The 23,771-nt window shown below is 43.6% G+C and overlaps 1 protein-coding gene across 1 annotated transcript in view; it reads right to left on the reverse strand.

Moving 5' to 3' along the window:
* nbas (NBAS subunit of NRZ tethering complex) overlaps positions 1-23,771 on the reverse strand; it is a 137,985-nt gene that overhangs the window by 49,950 nt on the left and 64,264 nt on the right. Inside the window, exons 39-44 of the mRNA XM_068708805.1 lie at positions 23,180-23,303; positions 18,824-18,900; positions 17,845-17,982; positions 7,778-8,001; positions 7,483-7,593; positions 575-825 (exon numbers count right to left, since the gene is read on the reverse strand). Coding sequence (XP_068564906.1) covers positions 575-825; positions 7,483-7,593; positions 7,778-8,001; positions 17,845-17,982; positions 18,824-18,900; positions 23,180-23,303 — 925 coding nt within the window. The remainder of the gene's footprint in view (positions 1-574; positions 826-7,482; positions 7,594-7,777; positions 8,002-17,844; positions 17,983-18,823; positions 18,901-23,179; positions 23,304-23,771) is intronic.

The raw sequence follows: 23,771 nt of genomic DNA on the forward strand, positions 1-23,771 counted from the left end.
TATAAGGATTGGTGCCAGAAAGGTCGTATTTTTCTAAAATTCTACATGACAATCAGTGACATGAGGTTATCTAGCGGCAAGAAGGAACGTCAACATCTGTATGTGAGTCATCAATCATGCCGAGAGGGATTCAAGTCTTCAACACTGGACTAGATTTCTTGACATTAAAAGCTGATTTTCCACGACTGATATCGGTGCATTAACATGGCTTTCTTATTTTTTTTATCACTTATTTATTTTTTTATTTTTTTTATGAGCCTATTTTCTCTCTTAAACAGCATTACTTGTTTGGCAAATGGGTGCTTTTGTTGACTCTGATTTTCTAAGCAGTGCCACTGTCGAGCAAAAGCAAATCAATTCCTTTCTTCATGACAGATACCTCTTGCATAGACGACGGCATGAGCAAAGTGTGGATGAATACATTGCGGATGGATTAGTAATTACCCATATCATTAGAAAGAATAGACGCAATCAGGTTTTAGTTGGCAACTGCATCCATTGATTGAAGGGGTTACATTTTCCTGAGAACAAGCTTCCTGTAAACCGCCTACTAGTTTTACGGTAATCGTCTTACCGTTGGCAACAGCTCGGAGCTTCTTGAGCAGTTTGACATGGGCGTCCGGCTTGATGGTGGTGGTGACGTAAGGCTTACAGCCTGCGGCGGCCAGCAAGGTGTAGTAGTAGAGCAGCCGGCTCTGGTCGCTTCCCTCCACAGTGGGCAGAACATACTTGGTCATGTGGCTGTAAAAGGCCTCCGGGTCGCACTTCAAAGTGTCAAACAGGCCGAGGGACTCGCTCCGGGTTTCAATATCCTTGGTGGAAAGACTGGATATGGAGGTAGGGGGGGTGGGGGGGGGTGAAAAGAGAATAAAGCCATGAGAAGGTTTTTGAATAATCCAGCCTATCCCGAGTTCAAAGCTTCTACGTTTGCCGTTGTAAACACCTGCTGTGTGAGATATGTCTTCCTCTACGGAAACGATCCATTATGTACACACAGGATGTAAAACACTTAGCAGTGAGTTTCTGGCATCACAAACAGCGGTTTGTTTGAAAAACAAAAAACAAATTAAGATCCAAGTTGTTCACATAAGCAGAGATAACCACCATGCCGGAAAAAAGATATGAGCAATACTGACAAAAAGAAGAAAATCAAAGGAGGAAGACAACCAGCGCTGTAAAATATTTGGTGGTATAGACGCAGCACTGATCTGAAGGCTTATCACCAAAGACACAGTCCCTCGGAAAAAAAGATGAGGATTTCATAGATTACCACTGAGAATAGTGGAGAGAGAGAAAAAAAAAAATGAGGAAGACGGAGAGAGAAAAGAGAGAGTAAGAATGGGATGTGGAAATACTCGGTGTGTTATTAGGGATTTGTTCAAGTTGCGTTTTCAAAAAACATGTTTTACGCACAGAAAAAGTTAACAGCAGCAGGTGGTGTGAAGAATGAGAGAACAAGTGAGAAGAACACAATCAAAACCACCGGGAGAGAGGAGAATCGGTAAGAAACAAAGAAACGCAGAGAACCGCAAAAACAAGGGAAGACGCACAGAATGAAAAAGGGCAAAAAGGAGAGCTAGTCGCTGGTCGTCACCGAGGGGCTCTGAGCAATCAGTGGCTGTCGTTGAGCAAGTCTGTCTATCTGTTACAGCTGGACGACATCAAAGAGGACAATGGTTGCTTAAGGCTCTCCATCAGAGCTCCCTGGGAGGCTTTTCGCTAATGGAAAAAAAAAAACAGACAGCGGCAGCAGACTATAAGCTCAATAATGTAAATAACACTAATCGTCTTCACAGCAGGGCCTCTAATAAGACCGGAGTCAACTAGAACAACTGACTCTAAGTAAAGACTCTCTCACTCACTGCTCCTCTCTGTGTGTGTGTGTGTGTGTGTGTGTGTGTGTGTGTGTGTGTGTGTGTGTGTGTGTGTGTGTGTCCCAAGCGCACACAATCACAGGCGGCCCAATCAGAGTCTGATGTTTCATTATTTAATCACATTAGCGCCAAAGTGACTGAAGGCACCAAGGCATGAGAACAATGGCGACAACTTGTCCCGGTAGGACCGTTTGAGTGGTGTTAAAAGTTCTCCTTGGCAAGCGCACACTGGCAGACACACACACACACACACACACACACACACACACACACACACACACACACACACACACACACACACACACACACACACACACACACACACACACACACACACACACACACACACACACAGCTGTGAATGGCGGATGTTCACCCTCTGCTTTGGCAGAGAGGGTGTTAACTGTGTTTCTTCAAAGCCAGGTCGTCATCTCACCTTTCTTCTCTGTCCAGCGACAAAGTGTTTAGCGCCTCCTCTGTTCTCCTGTAACTTTCAGCGTCTCTCTGTCCCACTGATGAGTTTTCCTCACTCGGTTCTCTCTCTGTACACAGCACTGCTCCCTCACTCTCTCCCTCACTCTCTCTCTCTCTCTCTCTCTCTCTGTTGTGCTCATGTGGATGTAAGAACCAGGAGCTTCTCATTATAATCTTTTCTTGTTCGTTTTTTCTTTTTTCTTTTCAAAAGCCACGGCGGAAAAGGAACCGATTTAATACGGCGGAGTATTCCTCATTCTCTCTCATCCGACCCTCCTTCCCCATCTCACATTACCATATTCTGTTTCTTGTCTCTTCCGCCACGTCTAAAGAAAATCAGGCTTCTCATATTCTTAAATTCAGGAGCTTATTTAATTGCCGTGGTAATCAGACAGACTCTATGGGGGTGGGGGGGGCTTTTGGCTGTGTAGTGATAATCATTCAGCGCGTCTGTGTTTTGGATTTATGCAAACTGTATTTTTGTTTGTATGATCTGTGCTGCTAATGTGTACAAATGACAGCCCAGCAGGGGGTTGTGGAAGTGGTCCAGGACAATAGCACTAGAGAGGCATACAGCTGATTCAGGTTTTCTTTGGGAGGCCATTCTAACAATACACCGATACTTCACACACCATCTGCAAACACACACTTGATCCTGAGGAAAGAGTCACACAGTAGAGCATACATGGAACTGACAAAATATTACATATTATCAGGTATTGTACGGTGGGTTCATCAGTTTTTACTGTAAACGGGTGACCGTGGCTAAGGGGAGAGCAGGGCCGCCTTTCAATCAGAGGGTCGGAGGTTCGATCCCTGGCTCTTGCTCCGCTAGTCTCATCTCAATGTGTCCTTGAGCAAGACTTAACCCCGAAATTGCTCCCGTAGCTGCGTCTACGGTGTTTAGATAGATACTGAATTGTAAGTTGCTTTGGATAAAAGCGTCAGCTAAATGTCTGTAATGTAATGTAAATAGTTGCTTAGCGCCGATGGGAATATCAATAGTTTTACAGTTATTTGGCCATAAACCAAAAGCACAGGACACATTTAAATAGAGCAGACTATAATTTAGCTTTCACGCGTGTTCAATTTAAGGCAAGATCAAATACATTTTTATAAGAAACATATAATTACTTATACAAAGTGGTATATGGCAGTTAAAATCAGCAGGTGAGGCGCTGACTGCTTTGTTTCAACTGTCAAACTAAATGACCTAAGTGCCATGCATTTGCCTGCTATCAGACAAAACTGTCAACCTGTTTCAATCAGCTCAGTCAACTCGGTGGAGGTCTGGACCCATGCAAAGACCCCGCCTCAATGCAGTCAGGAATATTGTGCCGCTTTTGTTCTACCGAGTCCAGTACCGAACCACATGCAGTTCTTCAGTCCAGCTCCTGCTTTCTCTGCTTCTCCAAGAAGCATGCCTTACAGTCATGCTCTAGGCTCAGGCCTCGCGTAGCATTTGAGGACAGCACATCGATAATCCCTATACAGTAAGCATCAGAACCAACAGCAGCCGAGTGTCAGAATGTACGGGACTGTTCCTGACCTGTGTGCTGCAGCAGCAGCAGCAGCAGCAGCACGGTCTCTCGTTCCCACGGAACGATACAAATGTTTATTCCAGGCTGGAAAGCTCATCGGCATGCTGAGCACACTCGCATGAAACACACGCCTGCTTGCAGTGACTTAATTTGGGAGCAATATTTTGAGAGAATCAAAAGGTTTGTACGTCTACAACAGCATGATGCAAACAACTGGAGCAAGACATACGCCAATAAAGAAGAGTCTCAAATGTAGAAACGATCATTCACTTGCTCATTAATTTTGCTAAAAGATAAAAAATACAAAATCTGCAACATGGCAGTGAGGAAGAACCCCATTAACCTTCGGTGACGAGGGAGGCGGGGGCGACTGCAGTTCACAGTGGTCTTTAAGTATTGATATCATTTGAATGCGAGGTTAAAGCGACTGGTTTAGACAGAGAGCAAAGGAGAAGCAAGGTCCAAATGAATTGGTGGATTTTATGAAAAGGAAATGGCTCAGGTTAATTGAAGGGGTCTTTGAAACCAGTATATTGGATTCTGGCGTCGCAGGAACCACAGACAGTCAATAATTAGCCTTCTTAGAGTTGCTTTATATTGATCCGGGACAACTACAGGAGCACAACTGGCAACATTTGACTATTTTTACCGTCTGCGAAGCCAAAAAGTTGCGTCTGCACGGTGTGTCACGCTGCCAGTGTCTGACGGAGATGTGAACTTGTATTCACCAGCTGATGCAGTCGGGAAGGAGCTCGTACAGAATTCAAAAGGTGTCCTCTCCGTCTCTGAGGATTCCTCATTAAGGCTCAAAGCAAAACACATCTTCAGGATGAGTCAGACGGGAAGGTGCCACAAAAAGACTATTTATTTCTCATCACGGGCAAACGCTGATCTGCAATAAAAGCGACACGAGCGGTCAGCAGCTGCAGGCGAAACGAGGAGCTCGTTGTTTTGAAATGTGTGATGTTTGTTTGGATCAGCTGACGGCGGAACACATTATTTGTGTGCCCCTACCTGAAGTGATTAAAGTTTCATTTACTCAAGCTTATTCATCAAGCGAATCCTGACACGAAGACAACTCCTCTGTGATGTTAGGCTGCTGATGGTAAAAGTTTTACGAGACGCCGAGTTCCTTTTAAGCGCACAGAAAAAAAAAATGTGCAAAACAGAGATAGAGCACAACTCAATTGGCAGGTTACTACCGGGTAAAAAAATCGACACCCCTTTCTGTTTTTGGAAAAGTAATTTTAATGATTTAACGGCTGTCATTAAAATGTCAATAGAACTAGCTGAGGTCCATGTCCCTGAAGACTCCCTGCGCACGTCTACAAAGCCCTACATGCGGAGGGGACGGCTGAGGACGGCGACGTTTAGCAGGGCATTGATTCCTCTCAAGCGTTTATTCTGTGTTAATAGGACTGTCTCAGGGACACTCTGGCTCTATCATCCATCTCGTCTTCCTCCATCCATCTGCGCTCCCCCCCCCCCCGCTCACACTGATTCAGTGGGTATTTCTCTGCCTAATGACCTTTCTCTACAGCCTGCATTTTGTAACACTTAACGATGACTGCTCAGCAGCTCCTTCTACTCATTTGACCTGAAGTGCATTTTTCCATTTGTCAACCCTTTGACCGTTTTATTATTGCTACATGTGCTTATTTGCGCAGATCTTTACAGTGGCATCGGGACTTTTTAAAACAATGCACCCTACTGTAGTGAGTGCGAGGGCGCGTTCATCGCTGCTTGTCGCTTTAATTACCAACATTATTAGTGTGACACCTTTGAGTCGAATGGCAAAAATAAATGAGATACTTTTGCTCCTCTGAAATAGAGTAATGTTTGATCGCCCTACTCAAGAGAAAATAACAAATCAATGCAACTTCTTCATAAAAGCTCATTAGATTCTGAATCACTACTTTGGTTTTCTCAGCCTGCTCCTGTAGATTCCTCTAGAAGCAGCCCACTAGGTGTTCAACCAACGACTACTGCTGCTCCCTTCTCCATAGAGCGCCCGGCGTCTGCCGTCGGTGCTCCCGAACGCTGCTGCCCGTCTGGTGTTCAACCTCTCTAAGTTCTTCAACGCCACTCCTCTTCTGCTTTCACCTCACTAGCTTCTTGTTGATGCTTGCATCCAGTTCAGAATGCTGGCCTACAGTGCAGTGAGAAGGAATGCTCCTTCCTTCCTTCCTTCCTTCCTTCCTTCCTTCCTTCCTTCCTTCCTTCCTTCCTCCAAACCATGGTCAAACTCCTGCTCCACCTCTGGATGTTTGGCTGTCCCGTCGCTCGGCGGAGCACCTTTCGGTTAAAGCGCTTCTCTGTTCTGACCCAAATAGTGGAAAGAACTCCCCTCTCAGGATTCCTCAGTCACTGCCCATCTTTCTCCACAGCCTCACTTAGCTGCTTATTTAAGAAGGTTGCACTCCCAATCTCTCATGACATTTACTTCTTTTGAGTTTGAATGCACTTATTGTAAGCCTCTTTGGACAAAAGTGTCAGCCAAATCAATGAAAAAAATAAATGTAATGCAATAGGAAGACTTGTGTTATTTCCCTTAGTCCAAGCACCAGCTTCAGAGCCGGACTTGATCCCGGAGCACTGTACTGAAGGCTGGCTGCTGCTGCTGCTGCTGCTGCTGCTGCTGCTACTACTAAACAGAATGAGTGAAGAGAAGGCATCTCCCTACAGGGATCAATAAAAGTTTAAATTCCATCTCACACCTCTGCTTCTGTCTGTGTGCATCTTCTCCTTCAAGTCTCCCCTCGTCTTTTCTATTTATACCAGTCCCTGTGTCCATCCAGCCGTTAAATCAATACGCGTATTGCAGATGCCTCTCGTCGAGATTATAGTATGAATATTCTTCAGGCATTCGTCATGATCTCGAGATTTTGGTGGAAAACTCACACACACACACACACACACACACACACACACACAGCAGCTGCGGTAGGGTCTGAAGGAGGAATAGGTTGTAATTTATCGTTAAGTGGAGTCCATAAACCATTTCCCTTATATCAGAATGCGACAGGGGGATATTTATCACAGATGCACACACGTGTGCGCACAAGCACGCACACACATCTGCTGAAAAGGCATTATATTAAAACAAGGAAAGGTGCAGAGCTAGTCAGTTCCCTAGCTATAAAGTCAGAGAGCAAATAGATTATGGAAATAGACTCTGACACACTCGCGTCCTCCCTCCCTCTAGAACACAAGCACTCACATACGAACACATATTCACGGCATGTTTGATTTACCCCGGGGGTGCATCGAGGGTGCTTTTTATGGAGGCGGGGTTTGTCGTAACTCAGAGGCTGTGTTGCTACTTTTTTTACATATCACTTTTCAGACTTCTAAGTAGAGGACAAGGACATGTGCACATACTAAACTTAATGAGACATGAGAATACAGAAGTAGACACAGGCAGTATGCGTTTCTTTATCAAGAAAACAAATGCATTTAGGAGCATTTGTAGAGCACATTGACTGACTAAATATTTCAAACTGATGAGATGCTCAGGGAGAGGTTATGTGAGGGTGTTTTTATTTGTGTGTGTGTGTGTGTGTGTGTGTGTGTGTGTGTGTGTGTGCATGTACCCGCTATCTGTAAAGAGGAACTCGAGGTGAGTCATGTAGACCTCCCACAGAGGAACATTGTAGCGCTTAGCCAGAGACAGAGCGATTCTGTACACGTCGTCCTCCAGTGTCCTAAACGCATGTAGAGAGGAGAGAACTATGATCAGGTTTCATCGCATTGAAGCAGAAGCTCCCACTCATACGCATATGTCATATGCGTATATGTCATATGCGTATGAGTGGGTTTGCTTTGTTTTTCATGTCAGGAGAAACATGGCAAAGACGGCATATTCCTCTCAGTCCACTCCCTACTTACTCTGTGAGGCCAAGGATGGTCTCCTTCTTGTAGTCGGTGTCGGAGCTGAAGCGCTGGACGTCCACTCCGCGGCCGAGCCCCTGCAGCACCTGGGCCTGGGTAAAGTCCCTCAGACGCTCGTTGTACACGTGCAGCTGGCTGATCAACTTCTGCAGCTCCTCTGGCCAATCCGAATACGCAGACACATGCTGCGTGACCAATCGAATGAGCTCCTTTGGGTCAGCCTATGAAAAGGGGGAATAAATCTCATGTTTACTCACAAAAACGCTGCTGAATGTGTTATTTCACGCTGGTTTGCCTCACAGGGTAATAGTATATGAAGCGGACTCTTGTGCTAAAAGCCCAGTTTAGTAATCCGGAGAATTACTATAATGTATTATACTATCCTCTGAATAAAAAGCACATACAAACTGGACGTGAACATCCCTGGTCCTTTGCTGTAGGGGAGCATTAACACGTTGGCTACTGATTTTAAAAACTATAATCTTTACAATGCCTGCCAGCATGATTTTTTTATATAATTAAGAAGATGTTTTACAGTATGTTAAACATGCTAAATGTTAAATTGTTTTGTGAAGAATACATCGGGTTTGGTCTGAAGTACAAAGGTTTTTTTTTCTGTCCTTCTCTTCAATTTACATTTTATGCTTCATCATGGTATATTCGCCGCCAAGCACTTTGTCACACGGCAACTTTTCTACCTCTGCCAAGCGTTACAGAGTTACGTTTGTCTGGTCCTGTTTGATACTCTCTGTATATAATCTAACTGAACATCCAGGACGGAGAACACCAGGTTATCTTGTTTTTTTGTTTTTTTACCATTATTAGCTTTCTAATGCAGTTCTTACTCATAGGCACAGGAAGACACAGGAAGTGCACCACACTGTACAAGCCATAAATGGACTGCCCTTAAAGGCTCCTCATTAAACTACATGACACGCTGGGGTTCAAACAACCTGCGCTGCGTGGTATCTGAAACTTCACAGGTCTTTTGCTGCTTTGCAGTGGCAAACTAATGAAGCCATTTTCAAAAATGGCTGTAATTTAAAAAAATAGGCAGCAAAAGGTAGTGGAAGACACATTTATCCTGGCTTTACTTCTATAACTTCTAAAATGTTGCTTCTAGGAAGACATTGACTGAGTCACCCCCCATTTAAATCAGCCAACTCAATATATGCCTTTTTTCCTAACGCGCTTGGAAAATATGGGTAAATGTACCAGGAACCATAATTGCTACCGCGACTCAGGCCTATGGGGAATTTGACGGTGGCTACACATTTATGATTGAGAATGTCATGCGCAGGGAGCGGTAGGCGAGTGCTGTATCTCTCCCCATCACCTCTGTTCTAATTAAATGAGCTCCGGAATTTAGTTTTTGGCATCTTATACGTTGTTGCCCAGCAGGATGAGATGCTTTATTTGTTGATCTTATTTGCATAAGGTAATTATGGCTGCTGGAAATGTGTGAGCTTGAAAACGGAGGTGTGTGTGTGTCTATCTCTGCGTCTCTTCCTGCTCTCAGCATGCGTGTGTGTGTGTGTGTGTGTGTGTGTGTGTGTGTGTGTGTGTGTGTGTGTGTGTGTGTGTGTGTGTGTGTGTGGGGGGGGGGGGGGGGGGGGGGGGGGGGGGGGTCTTTAGATGTGGCTTCGGCGGCAGTCCTGGTGGCAGTTCAAAAGCAGGACAGGAGGGAGAGAGAGGAGAAGAGTTAAAAAGAGCAGAATATTAAAAGTGTAGAGAGTCAGAGGGGGAGGAAATAAGCCAGGAGATTGGAGCATGGAGAGTAATGGAGGGGAGGGGAGGGGAGGAAAAGAAGGGTGGTATTTGTTAATGCCGGTATCATTTAAAAAAATTCAGACAAGGAGGAATGACACATAAAGGAGAACATAGGGAGAGAGAAGAAAGTCTGCTGGAACTGTGATGGACAGGCCGATGTTTGAAGAACTTTATTGAAATAAGTCTTTCATGACGAAACTCTATTTGCTGTCTCTCTCCCACCCTGTCTGTCAATCATCTATAATACTTTGTCCTTTCAGCTAGCTGGATTAAATCTTCCATAACCTCTCCGAACATCGTTTTTCCTCCTCCTCTCCCCATTACTGACGAATCCCTGAAATCCTAAAACAAGTATTTCTTTGCGATCCCACTGAGTCTTCAAATTAAGCAAAGACAACACTCGCATTCCTCATTTTCCTCTTCATCTTATATAATTACTTGCTTATTTAATTTCAAAAGTATCTTAAAAAAGCCACTTATAGTCTGTCTTCTGAGGGAGGGCTGTATAAACTCTATGTCAAGTATAATTGCATAAGGTAGCGAGTGATGTTGCACAGCTGGGAGGAAGCCAGCTCTCTCCAACTCCCCTTTTAGCGCTTCCACCGCTGCCACGGGCTCTTCTCTCCACGCTCCCCTCCTTCCTGTGAGCGGGAACGGTGTAACTTTTTTTTTTTTTTTTTAAAGTCTACGTCTCGGGCCTCAAATCTTTTTATCCACGCTTGCTCTCTCATTTCACTCTTAATGTCCCTCGTTACTGGGTTTCAGTCACAACCCTGCACCCTTTTAATCTGCTTTTTGCCTTTTCAAAATGCTGCCTGGTTAAATATTACAAATAAAATATTATTATAGTAACTCTTTGAGTTAGTTAATGTTATCATAGTGAACTAAATCTTAATATAACATCACCAGTGTTGTTTTCCCTTTCACCACCCACTCTTCCGCCGCCTGTGATTGTATTGTATTGTAATAAATCCAGTTAAAATCATGGCAGCTAAAATAATAACAAGGTGAAAGATTTATAGCCACACTAGCAGAATAATTTCATATTAATTGCAAGAGTGTTACAATCATTCAATTAGATGAGCCATCCCAAAAAGTGGTTTGGGTGTTTTAGGGTTAAACGCTGTTACATTCTCAGTGTAATTATTATTCTGTGTGTGTGTGTGTGTGTGTGTGTGTGTGTGTGTGTGTGTGTGTGTGTGTGTGTGTGTCTGTGTGTTACCATCACAGCATCAATGCTCCCTATAGTTTTTAACACTTTGTGTGTCTTCGTGTGGTAAGGAACACATAGAGGTTACACGAATTCCCCATCTAGTGCATTAGCTAGTAACGATCTTAATGAGCTCTGTTTATATCATGCCTAACACTTAGCTATACAGTCAGTGGCCTCATTAGCACTAATTCATACGGTACAGTATGTGCACATTACTAGGCAGGCTGTTAGGGTGAGAGAAACCCATTGTAGAGGGATGATCACTCCATAAACAAGCTCTGCTGCACCGTGGGTCATAATGCAGCATGAAGGGGACTGATCACAAGCCTGCCAAGAAGACTGCAAAAGACACGGACCGGAGGAACTTAGCACAATCAAGCCCAGTGCATCTAATCCAAAGGTTTAGAGACGACATAGTCTCAAGCCTTCCCATTCAACTGCAACAGTGCATTAAGAGTTCATATTTGTCTAATAGGGCTCTTTCGGCAGCTCCACAGAGCTCCCGTGGGTAAAATATAGACCGCTAATGATTGTGGTACATGGGCTCAATTTGTACAAGTGCACAATTTGTACAAAAAAAAAGAAAAAAAAAGAGGAAAGCAAAGTCATTGAGTTTGTGGTGCTTTTCTATGATGAGGCAGTGACTCAGTCTAACTCATTATTCCAATCAATTCAACAACGGGGGAGTTGGCGCAGTCGTCCGGCACATCCAAGGTCAGGTCCGGCACCCGGCAGTTTGAATCCAGCTGCGGCCACGAATTAAAAAAAAAAAAATTGAATAAATAAAAAGCATCTGCGGTGGTCACAGGCAATGTGAAATGTCACTAGATGTAAGCAAAGAGCCGCTTTATCGTGTGATCTCGATGCTATTAGGGAAACGCTTTCATCTTTGCTCCTAAAACAATCTCTGTCTGGTGAGTGCTTTACTACAATTGTGTGGAAGAATCCAAAAACAAATTGATTTACTTAATAAAAGGTACAAATATTATTTCTGATTCACTGACTCCATTGGAGTGCATCTAACAAGAATCGGTGAGCTTTTATTACAAAGGGAAACGTCATGATGAGATGTTCAAAGGAGCTAAGCAGGTTTTTCCTGCATGATGTACTCCACAGACACACTGTGTGTGTCCATAGCACAGTTGCGCATGCTTTTAATGTGCGTTTGCTTGTGTGCACCATGAGTGCGACTGATCAATACTCAGTGAGAGAATGGCGACTGCAGGCGAAGACAAATGGTTGAGTGAAAAATCTCAATCTCTTTACTCAGCACATTGCCGAACGTTGGCGGCACATTCACAGCGCCAGGATTCTGAGACACACACACACACACACACACACACACACACACACACACACACACACACACACACACACACACACACACACACACACACACACACACAGACTCGCACATTGAAACACTGACAAGTACAGGTAAACAGACCTTAACACGTCCATAAGCACAGGCTATTGTGCAATACTGGGCAAACGCCACCAGCAGAACAATTACGGTAAAGAGCGCCTCTGTGTCGCAAACGAGCACTTTAGTCGGAATAATGAAAGCTTCCGGTGCGAGCAAAAGAGGAAATCAGCTCATTATGCCTTGGGGGAATAATAGAAAGCTAGCATCCGTGTCATTGAGCCTGGTGCTGCTCCGGTATGCCTGGGAGCCGTGATCGTCAGTTAGACCTGAAAGTCATTAGTGGGCAACAGGATCTTCAAGAGGCGAAACGCTCTGTGGTCCTCTGTAACTATCTATGTTCCCAAGCTCCTGTGTTCTTGACTTTAGGCATTGATGCATGTATAAATGTTGGGTTTTTTTAACCATTCAAAATGCATTTGAAACGTCCATCTTGCTTTCGTCATTTTGCAATTTGAATTGCAAAGACAGGCCTTAGCAATGTCTTACAATACCGACCCCATAAAGAGAATTACAAAACAACTTAGCAAGGCTAAAAGGACAATATTTTAGTTCACTGGCTTTAAAAATAGCTACAAAATGAAATAATGCACATGGGCAAACAAGCATCAGAGACCTAAGGACTTAACTATTAATGTAATATTGTGAGAGCTGAGAGATGTTAGAGTGACGCAAGGACCACTGGCTCATTTCTCCACAGTCTGAATAAAAATGCTAAATGTGACTAAATCAGCCTCAAGTTAATCACCACTTTTGGTAAATGTACTGGGTAAATATTTGAAAATATATCAAAATAGCCGTCCTCAGGGATTGAGGTGAAGTAGGAAGAGAGGTAAAAAGAATGACAGGGTTTTAAATGAAAGGATCACTTTCAATTTGTTACGAATCGGTTCATTTTCATTGTCATGGTTTATTGGTTTTGACAACGTACTCACCAAAGGATTACTCGGGTCTGGGAACGTGGCAAATTTACAAAAAAAGAAAAAATAGTCCAGGGAAACTCGCAAAGAATAATGTCTTTTCCACGATTATCCAATTTGGAGGTAAAATCAAATGAGAATGTCAGAAATATTACACAGGAAATGTGTGTGTTTAATTCCATCAAGCATGCTGAAAATGCAGTGTGGCCAGTAGTTGTGTTTTCTCTTACGCGTATGTTTGGATACCCAGATATTAGTGATTAACTTGGTGATGATTATGTTAATTTGAAATCTTAAAAGAGGCTTAATTATCCCTCAATGAGGTTCTAGGTCCCGTTTGTTGTTGGGCATGCCCCCCCTGTGTTTTCCTCCACACAGTCTAAACACATGTATGTCTGGTTCTCTATGTTACTCCTGAGACTGTGACCAACTTCAATTGGTCCATGGGCTGCGCTGTGGCTGCCCACTGCTGCTAAATAATTACAGTATACAGTAGGACTAAGTCCCTACGGGGGTCAATAAAGCAAAACCTAACGAATGTGCAACATAATGCATTTTTAATATCAATATATTGTTGTCAATTTAACTGGGATGCATCAGTATAACTACTTCTGTCTCACACCTGTCAGTTCCAAAGAATTCCTCAAAATGGATATTCCCTGTATAATGCTCACCTGTGGTGTAACAATGTTGCTGTTTATTAGCATAAATGTCAAAAAGAACTCTAATGTATGTGTGAGTGTGTATGTGCTGAATAGATAAGGTAAATAACATGTCACCAACAATGACTGATGACTCATATCACTGTATGAGTCAGGAGTCGGAGCAGCATACATTTTCACAATGGGTGCTAAGGTATATTATATGTGACATTTATGAATAAGTATGTACTGTATGCGTGTTTTTTTTTCATGAAATTTAATTTGCATCCTTTACCTTAAGGTTTCAATGTTTTCTTAGTAAGCAGCGTCGGCTCCAAAACCGTTATTTCTACAGAATAGTGAAGGAACAGGCTGCTGATTGATGCGTTTAAAAACACGTCAAAGAACTCCAATAAACCCTCAGAGAGTCGTGCTCCTATTTGCAACTGAATGGCTTCGGCGTCTTGAGTGTTTGGTGTCTTATTGCTTGGGTATGAAATTATGTGATAGCGAAAAAGAGAACGGAAAAAGCGTGAGAGCTATAGAGGCAGTGTTGCTGCTCCTCAAGTGGAGAGTGGGAAACACTCAGAGACAGCTTGACACACCACAACGCAGACAAAAACAGATCTAACACACAACGCGCACAAATACGTTAGCCTGCAGTTACACACACACACACTACACACCAACATGCTTGAGTATGTAACATGTTATTCTCCCCCAAACTCTAACTTGCAATGCGAAGCAAGCACGTGCGAGATACTTTGATACGGGCACCCAGTCATACTGTACATATCTGAAATAACATATCACACGCCATTGCAATGTGCGCCCTTAAAAGATAAGAGAAAGCGAGAGAGCTCAAAGCACAAGAGAAATGTATAAAGTATGCAGAGTCAAGATAGTATTGAGGACGGAGAGGCCCGAGATTTGACAAGAGCGAGACACGTCTGTGGAGGGGAAAATAATCTGAAGAGTGTAGGAGGACGAGCGATAGCAGAAACATAACGTGGACAGAAAGAAGCCTGTGGAGACACGTAAAAAAGCAGAACTGTCATGCCAACAAAGCAATTCATTTAGCTGACAGAGAAAAATAAATAAGGAAACAGAAAGGAAACACAAGGAGCACACACTGGGGGGAGGAAAAAGATGGTGGATGAGGAGGAATGAAACGAGGGCAGAAGGGTTGAAAGGTTTTCTTCCCTCTAAAAGTTGCCACTACCTCGTCAATAAGAGCGGAGGGAAGGCAAGATCTGGAACACAACGATAACAAGCGTTCTGGTAGAACACACTAAAGAGGGAAAAAACTCAAAGGAAGTGACCGATGAAAAAAAAAAGAAATGAGCTAAAAATGAAGGTACAACTGCCAAAGTGCAGAGCAGAGGCGGGAAAGCGGTATATATTTTTAAGTTAATGGACTTGAACTTCACTTTAGGCAGGAGGTTGGGGAGTGATTACTGCCATTAGATTGCGGCGAGGATGTGTGTGTGTGTGTGTGTGTGTGTGTGTGTGTGTCAGTCAGTGTGTGAGGATGGGCATGTGGCATTGAGTATAACTTGTTGACGTGCGAGTGTGTGTGTGTGTGTGTGTGTGTTTTTGTGCACAGTTCTGACCTTGAATGTCAACTGGGATACACTTATCCACTTCTTCTGCTGGCCTATTTCCCTCTTCCGTTTTATTATTTCAACGTTTTACCTCCACCTGGGCTAAAGCCCATGAGAGCCACAGTCCACTCAAGGAAAAGGTCAGAACCATTTCTTCTTTTATTCTCCACCTTATCACCCCCGCCGCCACTCTCCTCTTCTTCCCCTTCACACTTGTATGTTCTGATCTCTTCCTCTTTTCTTTTGCTTGAATATTTCTTTTTATCTCACTTTGTGACTTGTGTAACATACAGCAATGTCACCTGTTGTGGCTCCTCATGGCTTACATTGTTGCAGAAAAACAACAACAACATGCGACATTAGCATGCCACCATATCCGACAAATACATTTAATTTGCAATTTGCACACGGGGAAATTTTATGTAATCCAAAGAGTCTGAGAGACAGTGAATTATGCAAAAAATGTCTGGCTGCTATAATTAAGACATCTGGGGAAATAAAATCAATTTACACATAAATTAACGCAAACAAACAGAAGCATATATACATATATTCCAGGGGTGGTTTTGGATTAAAGCGTAAGTAAGTGGATTACTATGCTGATGAGTAAAAGGATGATTATAGTTATTTCCCAGTTTGTTCCATTATGATGCTTTTTGCCTGTTAAATTAGTGTAAAGCCTTTTGTACTCCCACTTCGCCACGAACAATCCTCTCTGTCCATGAAGCCGAATACTGTTTGAGCAAAAAAAGGTGATTGAAATGTAATTGCAACGCACTGAGATAAAATCAGAATTGCTGACAATGACTGATCTCTGACTCTTTGAAGCCAATACACCGTTATTTTTAATTCTACTGGAGATCCCAAAGTTTCCATGGATACCAAATATGTCAAAATGAGCTGAAACAAAAAGAAAAGTAGAGTAAGTGTATGTACTGTAGCTGAGTAAATGGCACTGACAGACAATATGATGACTTGGCCAACCTTAATGCTACTCGAAAGAAAAACGATGAGGGATTAAACTTGCGTATTTGGATCATGTGCAGTTAATTGGACATGTTAGCTTAGCTAAAATAAGTTAGTTATAAAATATTTAAGTTTCCTATCATGTAAGTTTCCTATCATGTAAGACATGAAGAGATGTAAAGTGATTGGTAGAATTGAGATTGCTGCTTAATCTACTTGATCAAATTTATTTTAGTGGGTAAGTATGAGCTGGGGTTCAGTGCTACGCAAACGACACACTTGTTTATAATTCAAAATTAGGTTTGGCACTGTATCCTCCATTAACTTAATATCCTCCTCAATGATAATACCCCAGCATCGCCCTCATCTCAGTGTTATTTCCATGTTTGGCAGTCAGCACTCATTTGAAGTTCCTGTTAAAACAACTTATCTTTCCAGCCACAGCCTGAAACTCTTTTGTCATTACATTTACATTATAGTCTCGCAACAAATATACGCCCTCATTTGGATCACGGCATCGGCTCTGTGCAGGCTTGCGTCTCAGCTGCACGTGTCATGGGTGAACGACCTGAAGCGTTTTACTGAACCGCGGCAGAGCAGATTGTGCTGCTCACTTTGGCCCTATCCAGAGACCGGTTTGTAATCCCACAGACTCTCCCTTCAATTCACTCAGGGAAGCAGGAAACGGGAGCATCTTGGGTTAGTTAAGGAGCTGCAGTGTTTATTCATGGACACGCTGTAGTCAATGACGGTACAAAGCAGTCAATGATATATTTTTCAAAAAGTATGAATCGTAGCAACTACGAGAGGTCCTTGAGCGTACAGTCATGAATGAGCGCAAAAACTATTAGGCTGATGGGTCCAGTAGCTTGCGAGATTAGCCATGGAAAGACAGACAGACGCACACACACGCGTACACACACACACCACCGAACACATAATCTCCTACCAGGCTTACTACGCCTGGCGGAGATAATAAAAAGACATTTCATTCCTGGTCACTCGGACATTGATTTTTAAACAATGATCTCGTCCAAAAGCCGTACGCATACACCTGACCACTACTACTCCGCTAGTTCCTCTAGTAACCCTGTAACAGATCTGAACCCTGGGTGACACAGCGTTTTGCTGCGGCGGTCCCTGGCTGTGAAACAATCTGACTAAAAAGCTAAAACCGCACTGAGCCTCTTGGGTTTCCAGAAAATTCTTCAAAACCCATCTGCTCAAAACAAATCGATCTTTAGGGTCTGCTCTAAAAGCCATGGCTTTAAACTTTTGGATTTTGTTTTATCTCTGTTTGTTGCCCGTATCTTATTGTGTGTATTTATTTTTCATCGATTTGGACATGTTTAAATTATCTGTGAATTTGTATTGGGAAATTTGCAGCATCTCATGCACAGAACTTTCTATCACGCATCATTCACATCAATGTCACATTGGAGACTCTGTCCCCTCCCACCTCTGCATTGTACCCAATACCACCATTCACACAACCGCCCACACACATAATTGGTATTCCATGCTAACCTGGTAGAGAGAGTGGTTCTTGTCCTTGAGGCAAGGTATGAGGAGTGAATAGATCTGCAGGGAGTAGTAGTAGGCAGCCAGCTGGAGCGACAGGGCAGAACGACACTGTTTCTCAAAACACCTGTTGGCATCCAGTACCTGCATAGACGAATGGAAATATATGAATAAGAAAGTAATGCAAGTGGTGTGAAATGTACTTTATTCCAATAGTTAATCCACTGAACTAATAATAATGTCCAACAGCAGTTCAAAATAAAAAATAAGTCCAAAATGCAGTGGACCAGTAGACTCTGTGCTCATTGTGTCAAACCATGCAGAACTCACAGTCAGTTTTGTCAGTAACATCAGTCTAATCCGGGTGGAGTTAAACTCTCCAAGAAATATCTATGTAATATCCACTCCAGCAGTTTAGTGTTTCACTGGAGATGTGTGTTGAGACTCATGAGGGATCTCACTCCCTCCACTTCAATTCACTGCAGTAGTGTTTCTTATATTTCACTTTCTCAGCTATCAAAAGACATTTACTGCTCCTCTGACAGCTGAGACAAGAAGGACAAGGGCCACATATTGCGACGTGGGCGTGTTTATAGTATGTGTGAATGCTGATTGACTTGAGGGAGACACAAAGCCACGTGAGATATGGCGGGCGTTGTGTGACGAATGTCATGCTTTTGATGAACTGCTACTGGTACATGTCACTCAGCAGCATTACGCCGGTGCCTTTTGAGTGCGACTTACTGACTGATGATGCAAACTGTATCACACAATAGCTCATCTAGGAGGGTAAGGAATATGGAGTCCCTCAGCCACTAAAAATACAGTCACACTTATATCATCAGAGTCTTTTTGTATGTGCCTAAAATAAAGCTCTCTGTGTGTGTGTGCGCGTGTGTGTGTGTGTGTGTGTGTGTGTGTGTGTGTGTGTGTGTGTGTGTGTGTGTGTGTGTGTGTGTGTGTGTGTGAGTGTGTGTCCACCTACCTGAGGCAGGGCCAGTAAGTAGGACAGAGCCAGCATCATGTCCCTGGGAAATGCATCGTTGGCCAGCTGCAGCAAAACTGGAAAAGGATGGAGAGAGAGAGAGAGAGAGAGAGAGAGAGAGAGAGAGAGAGAGAGAGAGAGAGAGAGAGAGAGAGAGAGAGAAAAGAAAAGACTTTAACTAAAGCACTGAGGATTAACAACCAACCCTCCCCTCATGGACGAGTTTCATCCCACGTTTGTTGAATACAGACAACAATGCCTGTCAGAACAACACCTCTCTGTGGGCCAGACAAAAGAGAGGGAAGGTAAAAATAGAGGGTGATGAGAAGAAAAAGAGGGGAAACAAAGTCAAGAAAGCGTCATTAAAAATCCCCCCTGAGTTCTGGGATTCTGTCCATCTTCTCGCCGGGCTATTGTGGGCACCGTCTGTGTGCGTGTGTTTGCATATGCTGTGTACAAACGTCGGTCGGTCGTGTGTGCGCGTGCATACGAGCGCGTGGACGGTTTCCTGCACAGGGAGTCTTCATTATTCAAAGAGTCAGTACATGCCCACTTCTAATAAGTGCTCTCCAGATGAGTCCAAACGTCATCGGAGTGCACTTTAAAGTTGAATCCCCTGAATGCCAAATTAGCCTATGCATATCGACTGCGAAGTTTGATGATAAGAATCCTAAAATATTGTTTTTGAATTGGTTTTGACTTGTCCATTGATCTGGTAGAGAAGGATGTGTCCACTGGGAATAAGCAGTTTGTGACTAAAAGTCATACTGTCGTAGTGTTCTTAAATTCATGTACGTGACCGTTTTGTACAAACAGAAAAATGGACACGAAAACTTTGGAACGCTACTGCCAATTATGCTAAGCACTGCTCAGCATTTATGCCTCGCAAAGAGTACAAAAAACTGTTTTTACAATCATCCGAACATCACTCTCATATGTAATGAGCTTTAATGTTCTGCAGCAGCGAACTGCACTTCCATTTCCTTTGTGCATTGCATTGTGGGACATGGTATGCATCAACACGCTCACAACAAGCGCAAACAATCAAGTGCACTTGATGTAAAGCCGTATTTGCAGGGGACCAGTATTACCGAGGGACATAATGTGATTTAGAAATCGCCCCCCCACGTCTGTGTTTTGTCGCTCGGGATGAGGGAAGCATTTTAATCGAATTTAGTGACGTTATCCTCCACGTATGATGTCAAGGCTTTATGTAACACCCGCTTATATTAAAAACATTATACTAGAGGATATTTATGTTTGATCTTATAATACTACTTTATTATTTAGGCCTATTTATGCGTATATAATACTCACAAAGGTGGAAGTTTTACATGACAAACTACAGATTCGCACAGGTTTAAGATCACGGATGGCCTCTGCAATTTTTACAAATTACTTGAGGTCCCCATGTAATACTAGTCCTGTGTGAATAAGGCAAAACACATACTGAAAAACTGCTTAGAGTTAGTATGTAATATGGAATTGGGACACAACCCATGTTTTTGGAGTCCCTAAGGCTGATGGGATTTGGAGTCTCGATGGGGCTTTGGGCACGGGGATGGACTTTTGTCAACTGCTTGCCTCGAGGCCACAACAGGCAAACACAAGGACCAGCAATCACAGTCACACACTCACACCAAACCCTGTCAACACAGACTCACTCACTCACTCACTCACTGAGGAAACGGGGGGAGAGAGCAGAGAGAAGCAGAGGCAGACGGAGTCACTTTGTAGTCTCAGACCCAAGGAGAACAAAAAGCCTGTGTTGGTGATAAGAGCCTGAGACAAAATGGGACAGAGCGGAGAAAAGTGGAGCATGGACACTGGGAGAAGGGGGGGGGGGGGGGGGGCGAACAGTCGAATACTGTTTGACAGTATGCACAAGCATACTGTCAAACAGAATGCACACAAATGTTCATAGGCCATTACCTGACATATACAGTTCAGAGTGTGCATGTGAGAGCTGGGGGCGGACTGATGCGCCAGCTTAAAGAGCCATAACAGCTCTCTTAAGCAGAGTGCCCCCCCCCAGGGTTTCAATGAGCTACACCTCAGAGTGGGCTGATTACACGCCTCTCTAAAGCTACCGATACCATCGGGACAGGAATTACCAGAGGGGTAAACACACACACACACACACACACACACACACACACACACACAGAATAGATAACCCAGACTTAAAAGCATACAGTATTTCTGCTTGTGAGGGAGAGAGGAAAACAGACACAGTGTGTATATGTGTGTGTGTGTGTGTGTGTGTGTGTGTGTGTGTGTGTGTGTGTGTGTGTGCGTACACACATGCATACACACACACACACACAGACACTATTGCTCCTGTGTCAGCAAAATCAGATACATTGTTAGCGGTATGGTGAGACAGTGACTTATTACTGTTTTACCTGTGCACGCAGTGTGAAAAACAACTGATTATGGCCTGGTCAATATGCGGCCAATGGTAGCACTCCTCACTGTGTGTGTGTGTGTGTGTGTGTGTGTGTGTGTGTGTGTGTGTGTGCGTGTGCGTGTGACTCCCACCGCTTCCCATCACACCAACTTGCCCGTTCGTGCACCTTACTCAGCTCAATCCCATTGAGTCACTTTCCACTGGTGTCATCATTAATTACCTCCACCTTATCAGGGCCAGGTGAATAATCCATATATTTATATTCTTAAAGGCCATCTCCTGGTCTATTTCTGAGGACAGCCGGCGCGGCCGGGGCCGATACACGAGTCATTAATCGAAGGTTTGTTATCGGACGCCGTGCCGTCCACGCCGCCTTTTCTCTCTCTCGACACGTCGCTGCTCGGTGGCAGCTCCGCGGGGAAGGTGACTTTTTAAAGAAGAGAGATATTCATTTGAATGACAACAGCAGAGAGAGCTTGGATTTGGTGGAATGTGTGTGTGTGTGTGTGTGTGTGTGTGTGTGTGTGTGTGTGTGTGTATGTGTGTGTGTTCGCATATCGACGCGTTAGCACTCCATGGTCAAAGTGTGTCTTGCATTCTTTAGTGTCCACATATTAGTATTCAAACACACACGCGCACACACACACACACACACACACACACACACACACACACACACACACACACACACTTGCTCTTTATTTTCGTCGTGGCATTGATTTTGGCGAGCAGCTGTGATCCATCACGCAGCGTGGCCTTGATGTCTTGACTTGATACTATCTCTCCGATATCGCAGTGGTGACGCGTCATTATTTACTTTTGCTGCGGGATGCAAGGGCATACATTAATTAATCAATGTGAAGCTATTCTTGCCATGTTGTCCCCTTGTCCGCCACATACGGGCTCCATGGCTAGACGGATGAGGAGAAGAGAGGGAAGGGTGAAGGGGGGGGGAAACCACAGCTTCACTAAGACGGAACGCTTAGAATGAACTTTCTACATGTTTTCTTTTTTTTAATTCAGGAAAAGCTCACGGGTATTCCGATGCAAGACGTTGACAGATGTGTCAGATGTGTAGACCCTGATGTTTCTTAATGTTAACTTGACTTTGATCAGTGTTTCTGCACATCTAAAACTTGGATGCTCACACTGTACGCATCAATCAACAGTCCACAACGCGGGGACTCACAATGAACTTGCAACCCGGCAGCGCTGCAATAAAGTTAATTTAAACAAGAGAGAGAAAGGCAGCCCTGTGTTTGCATACCAACATACTTAAAATGACGTAAAGGTGAGAACGTAGTGCTTTAATAATTTCAAGTAATACTGGAAAATATTAAATTGAGTGGAAGAGTTAATGTTGATTTACATTTGTGATAAACAATTACTACATAATGGAAGCTTGGGCCGGTGATGTCGTGATTGATGACGTATTGCTTGAATGCACTTCAGTGTGTACAGGTGGCTTGTAATGCATGACGTACTTAGTCGTTAACTTAGGAAGCAGTGTGTGGTACGCAGTACGTTAGTGTGTGAAGCAAACACAGCTCAATTCAACTATGAAGAGAAAGAACACAAAAAAGAAATATGGAGTCGCAGATGGTTGGAAGAAGCAGACAATATGGTCTGTCTGCTCTGCAGCAGAGTTCAGTTATATTTCTATCAAAGCACAGTCTCAGTGGTTATAACGTGTAAAACACTGCTCCAATATTATTTAAAAACAATTTAGTCTATAACAGACTTTTCTAAGAGCAGCCATGCGGGAAATCGGAACAGTGGAACAACTCAAACAGAGCATAAAATGACGACCGACCTGGCAGAAATTCTTCTAAAAGTAGTCCGTGGCTATCTGGGATTAAAATGTAAGTATCTGAGTGTGTGTGTGTGTGTGTGTGTGTGTGTGTGTGTGTGTGTGTGTAACTGTGTCATATATTCTGCATGCTCACCCTCTGTAGCAGGAAACAGGGTTTTCCCTTCAGTGTTGGCCTCTGCCAGTTTGCCAGTCCTCAGCAAAACCTCAGCAAAGTTTTCCTGAGGCACGTCCTTGTAGGACGAATACACATCTTGACTCTTGAAGAGAAAGAAGGAAGACGAGAGAGAGAGAGAGAGAGCGATGAATAAATACCTCACACTCATCGGGAGAACAGATCAGAGCACAGAGATGTGATTGAGGTGACGGATGAAAGATGGAGTAAACAAATGAACTTCCAATACTAAATAATTTAGATAATTCATTCATAGGACTCTTGTACAAGTTATTTCTCAAGTGTCTTTAAAAGGATGAGAGTGAAATTAGCTCGCTAGCCTCAGAGCTGTCCCTCAAACACACGACGTCTCCCGTCTGAATCCATCTTCCTGACTTGTTGCGCTCGTCTCTCTTTCTCTCTCAATCAGCTTCTCCTCCCTCTACCACTTCCTCCATTGTAACTGTTAAGGTAAAAAACCAATCCCATCGATCAGCCGATTCACAGACAGACGGACGCGGGGAGCCATTATTGGTAGACGGATGATGGAAGATGGATGAACGCTGGAGATGGA

This window comes from Cebidichthys violaceus, unplaced genomic scaffold (assembly GCF_023349555.1).
Source record: "Cebidichthys violaceus isolate CVI_PGR_0920_01 unplaced genomic scaffold, fCebVio1.0.p SCAF_14, whole genome shotgun sequence".
Classification (NCBI taxonomy): Eukaryota; Metazoa; Chordata; class Actinopteri; order Perciformes; family Stichaeidae; genus Cebidichthys; species Cebidichthys violaceus.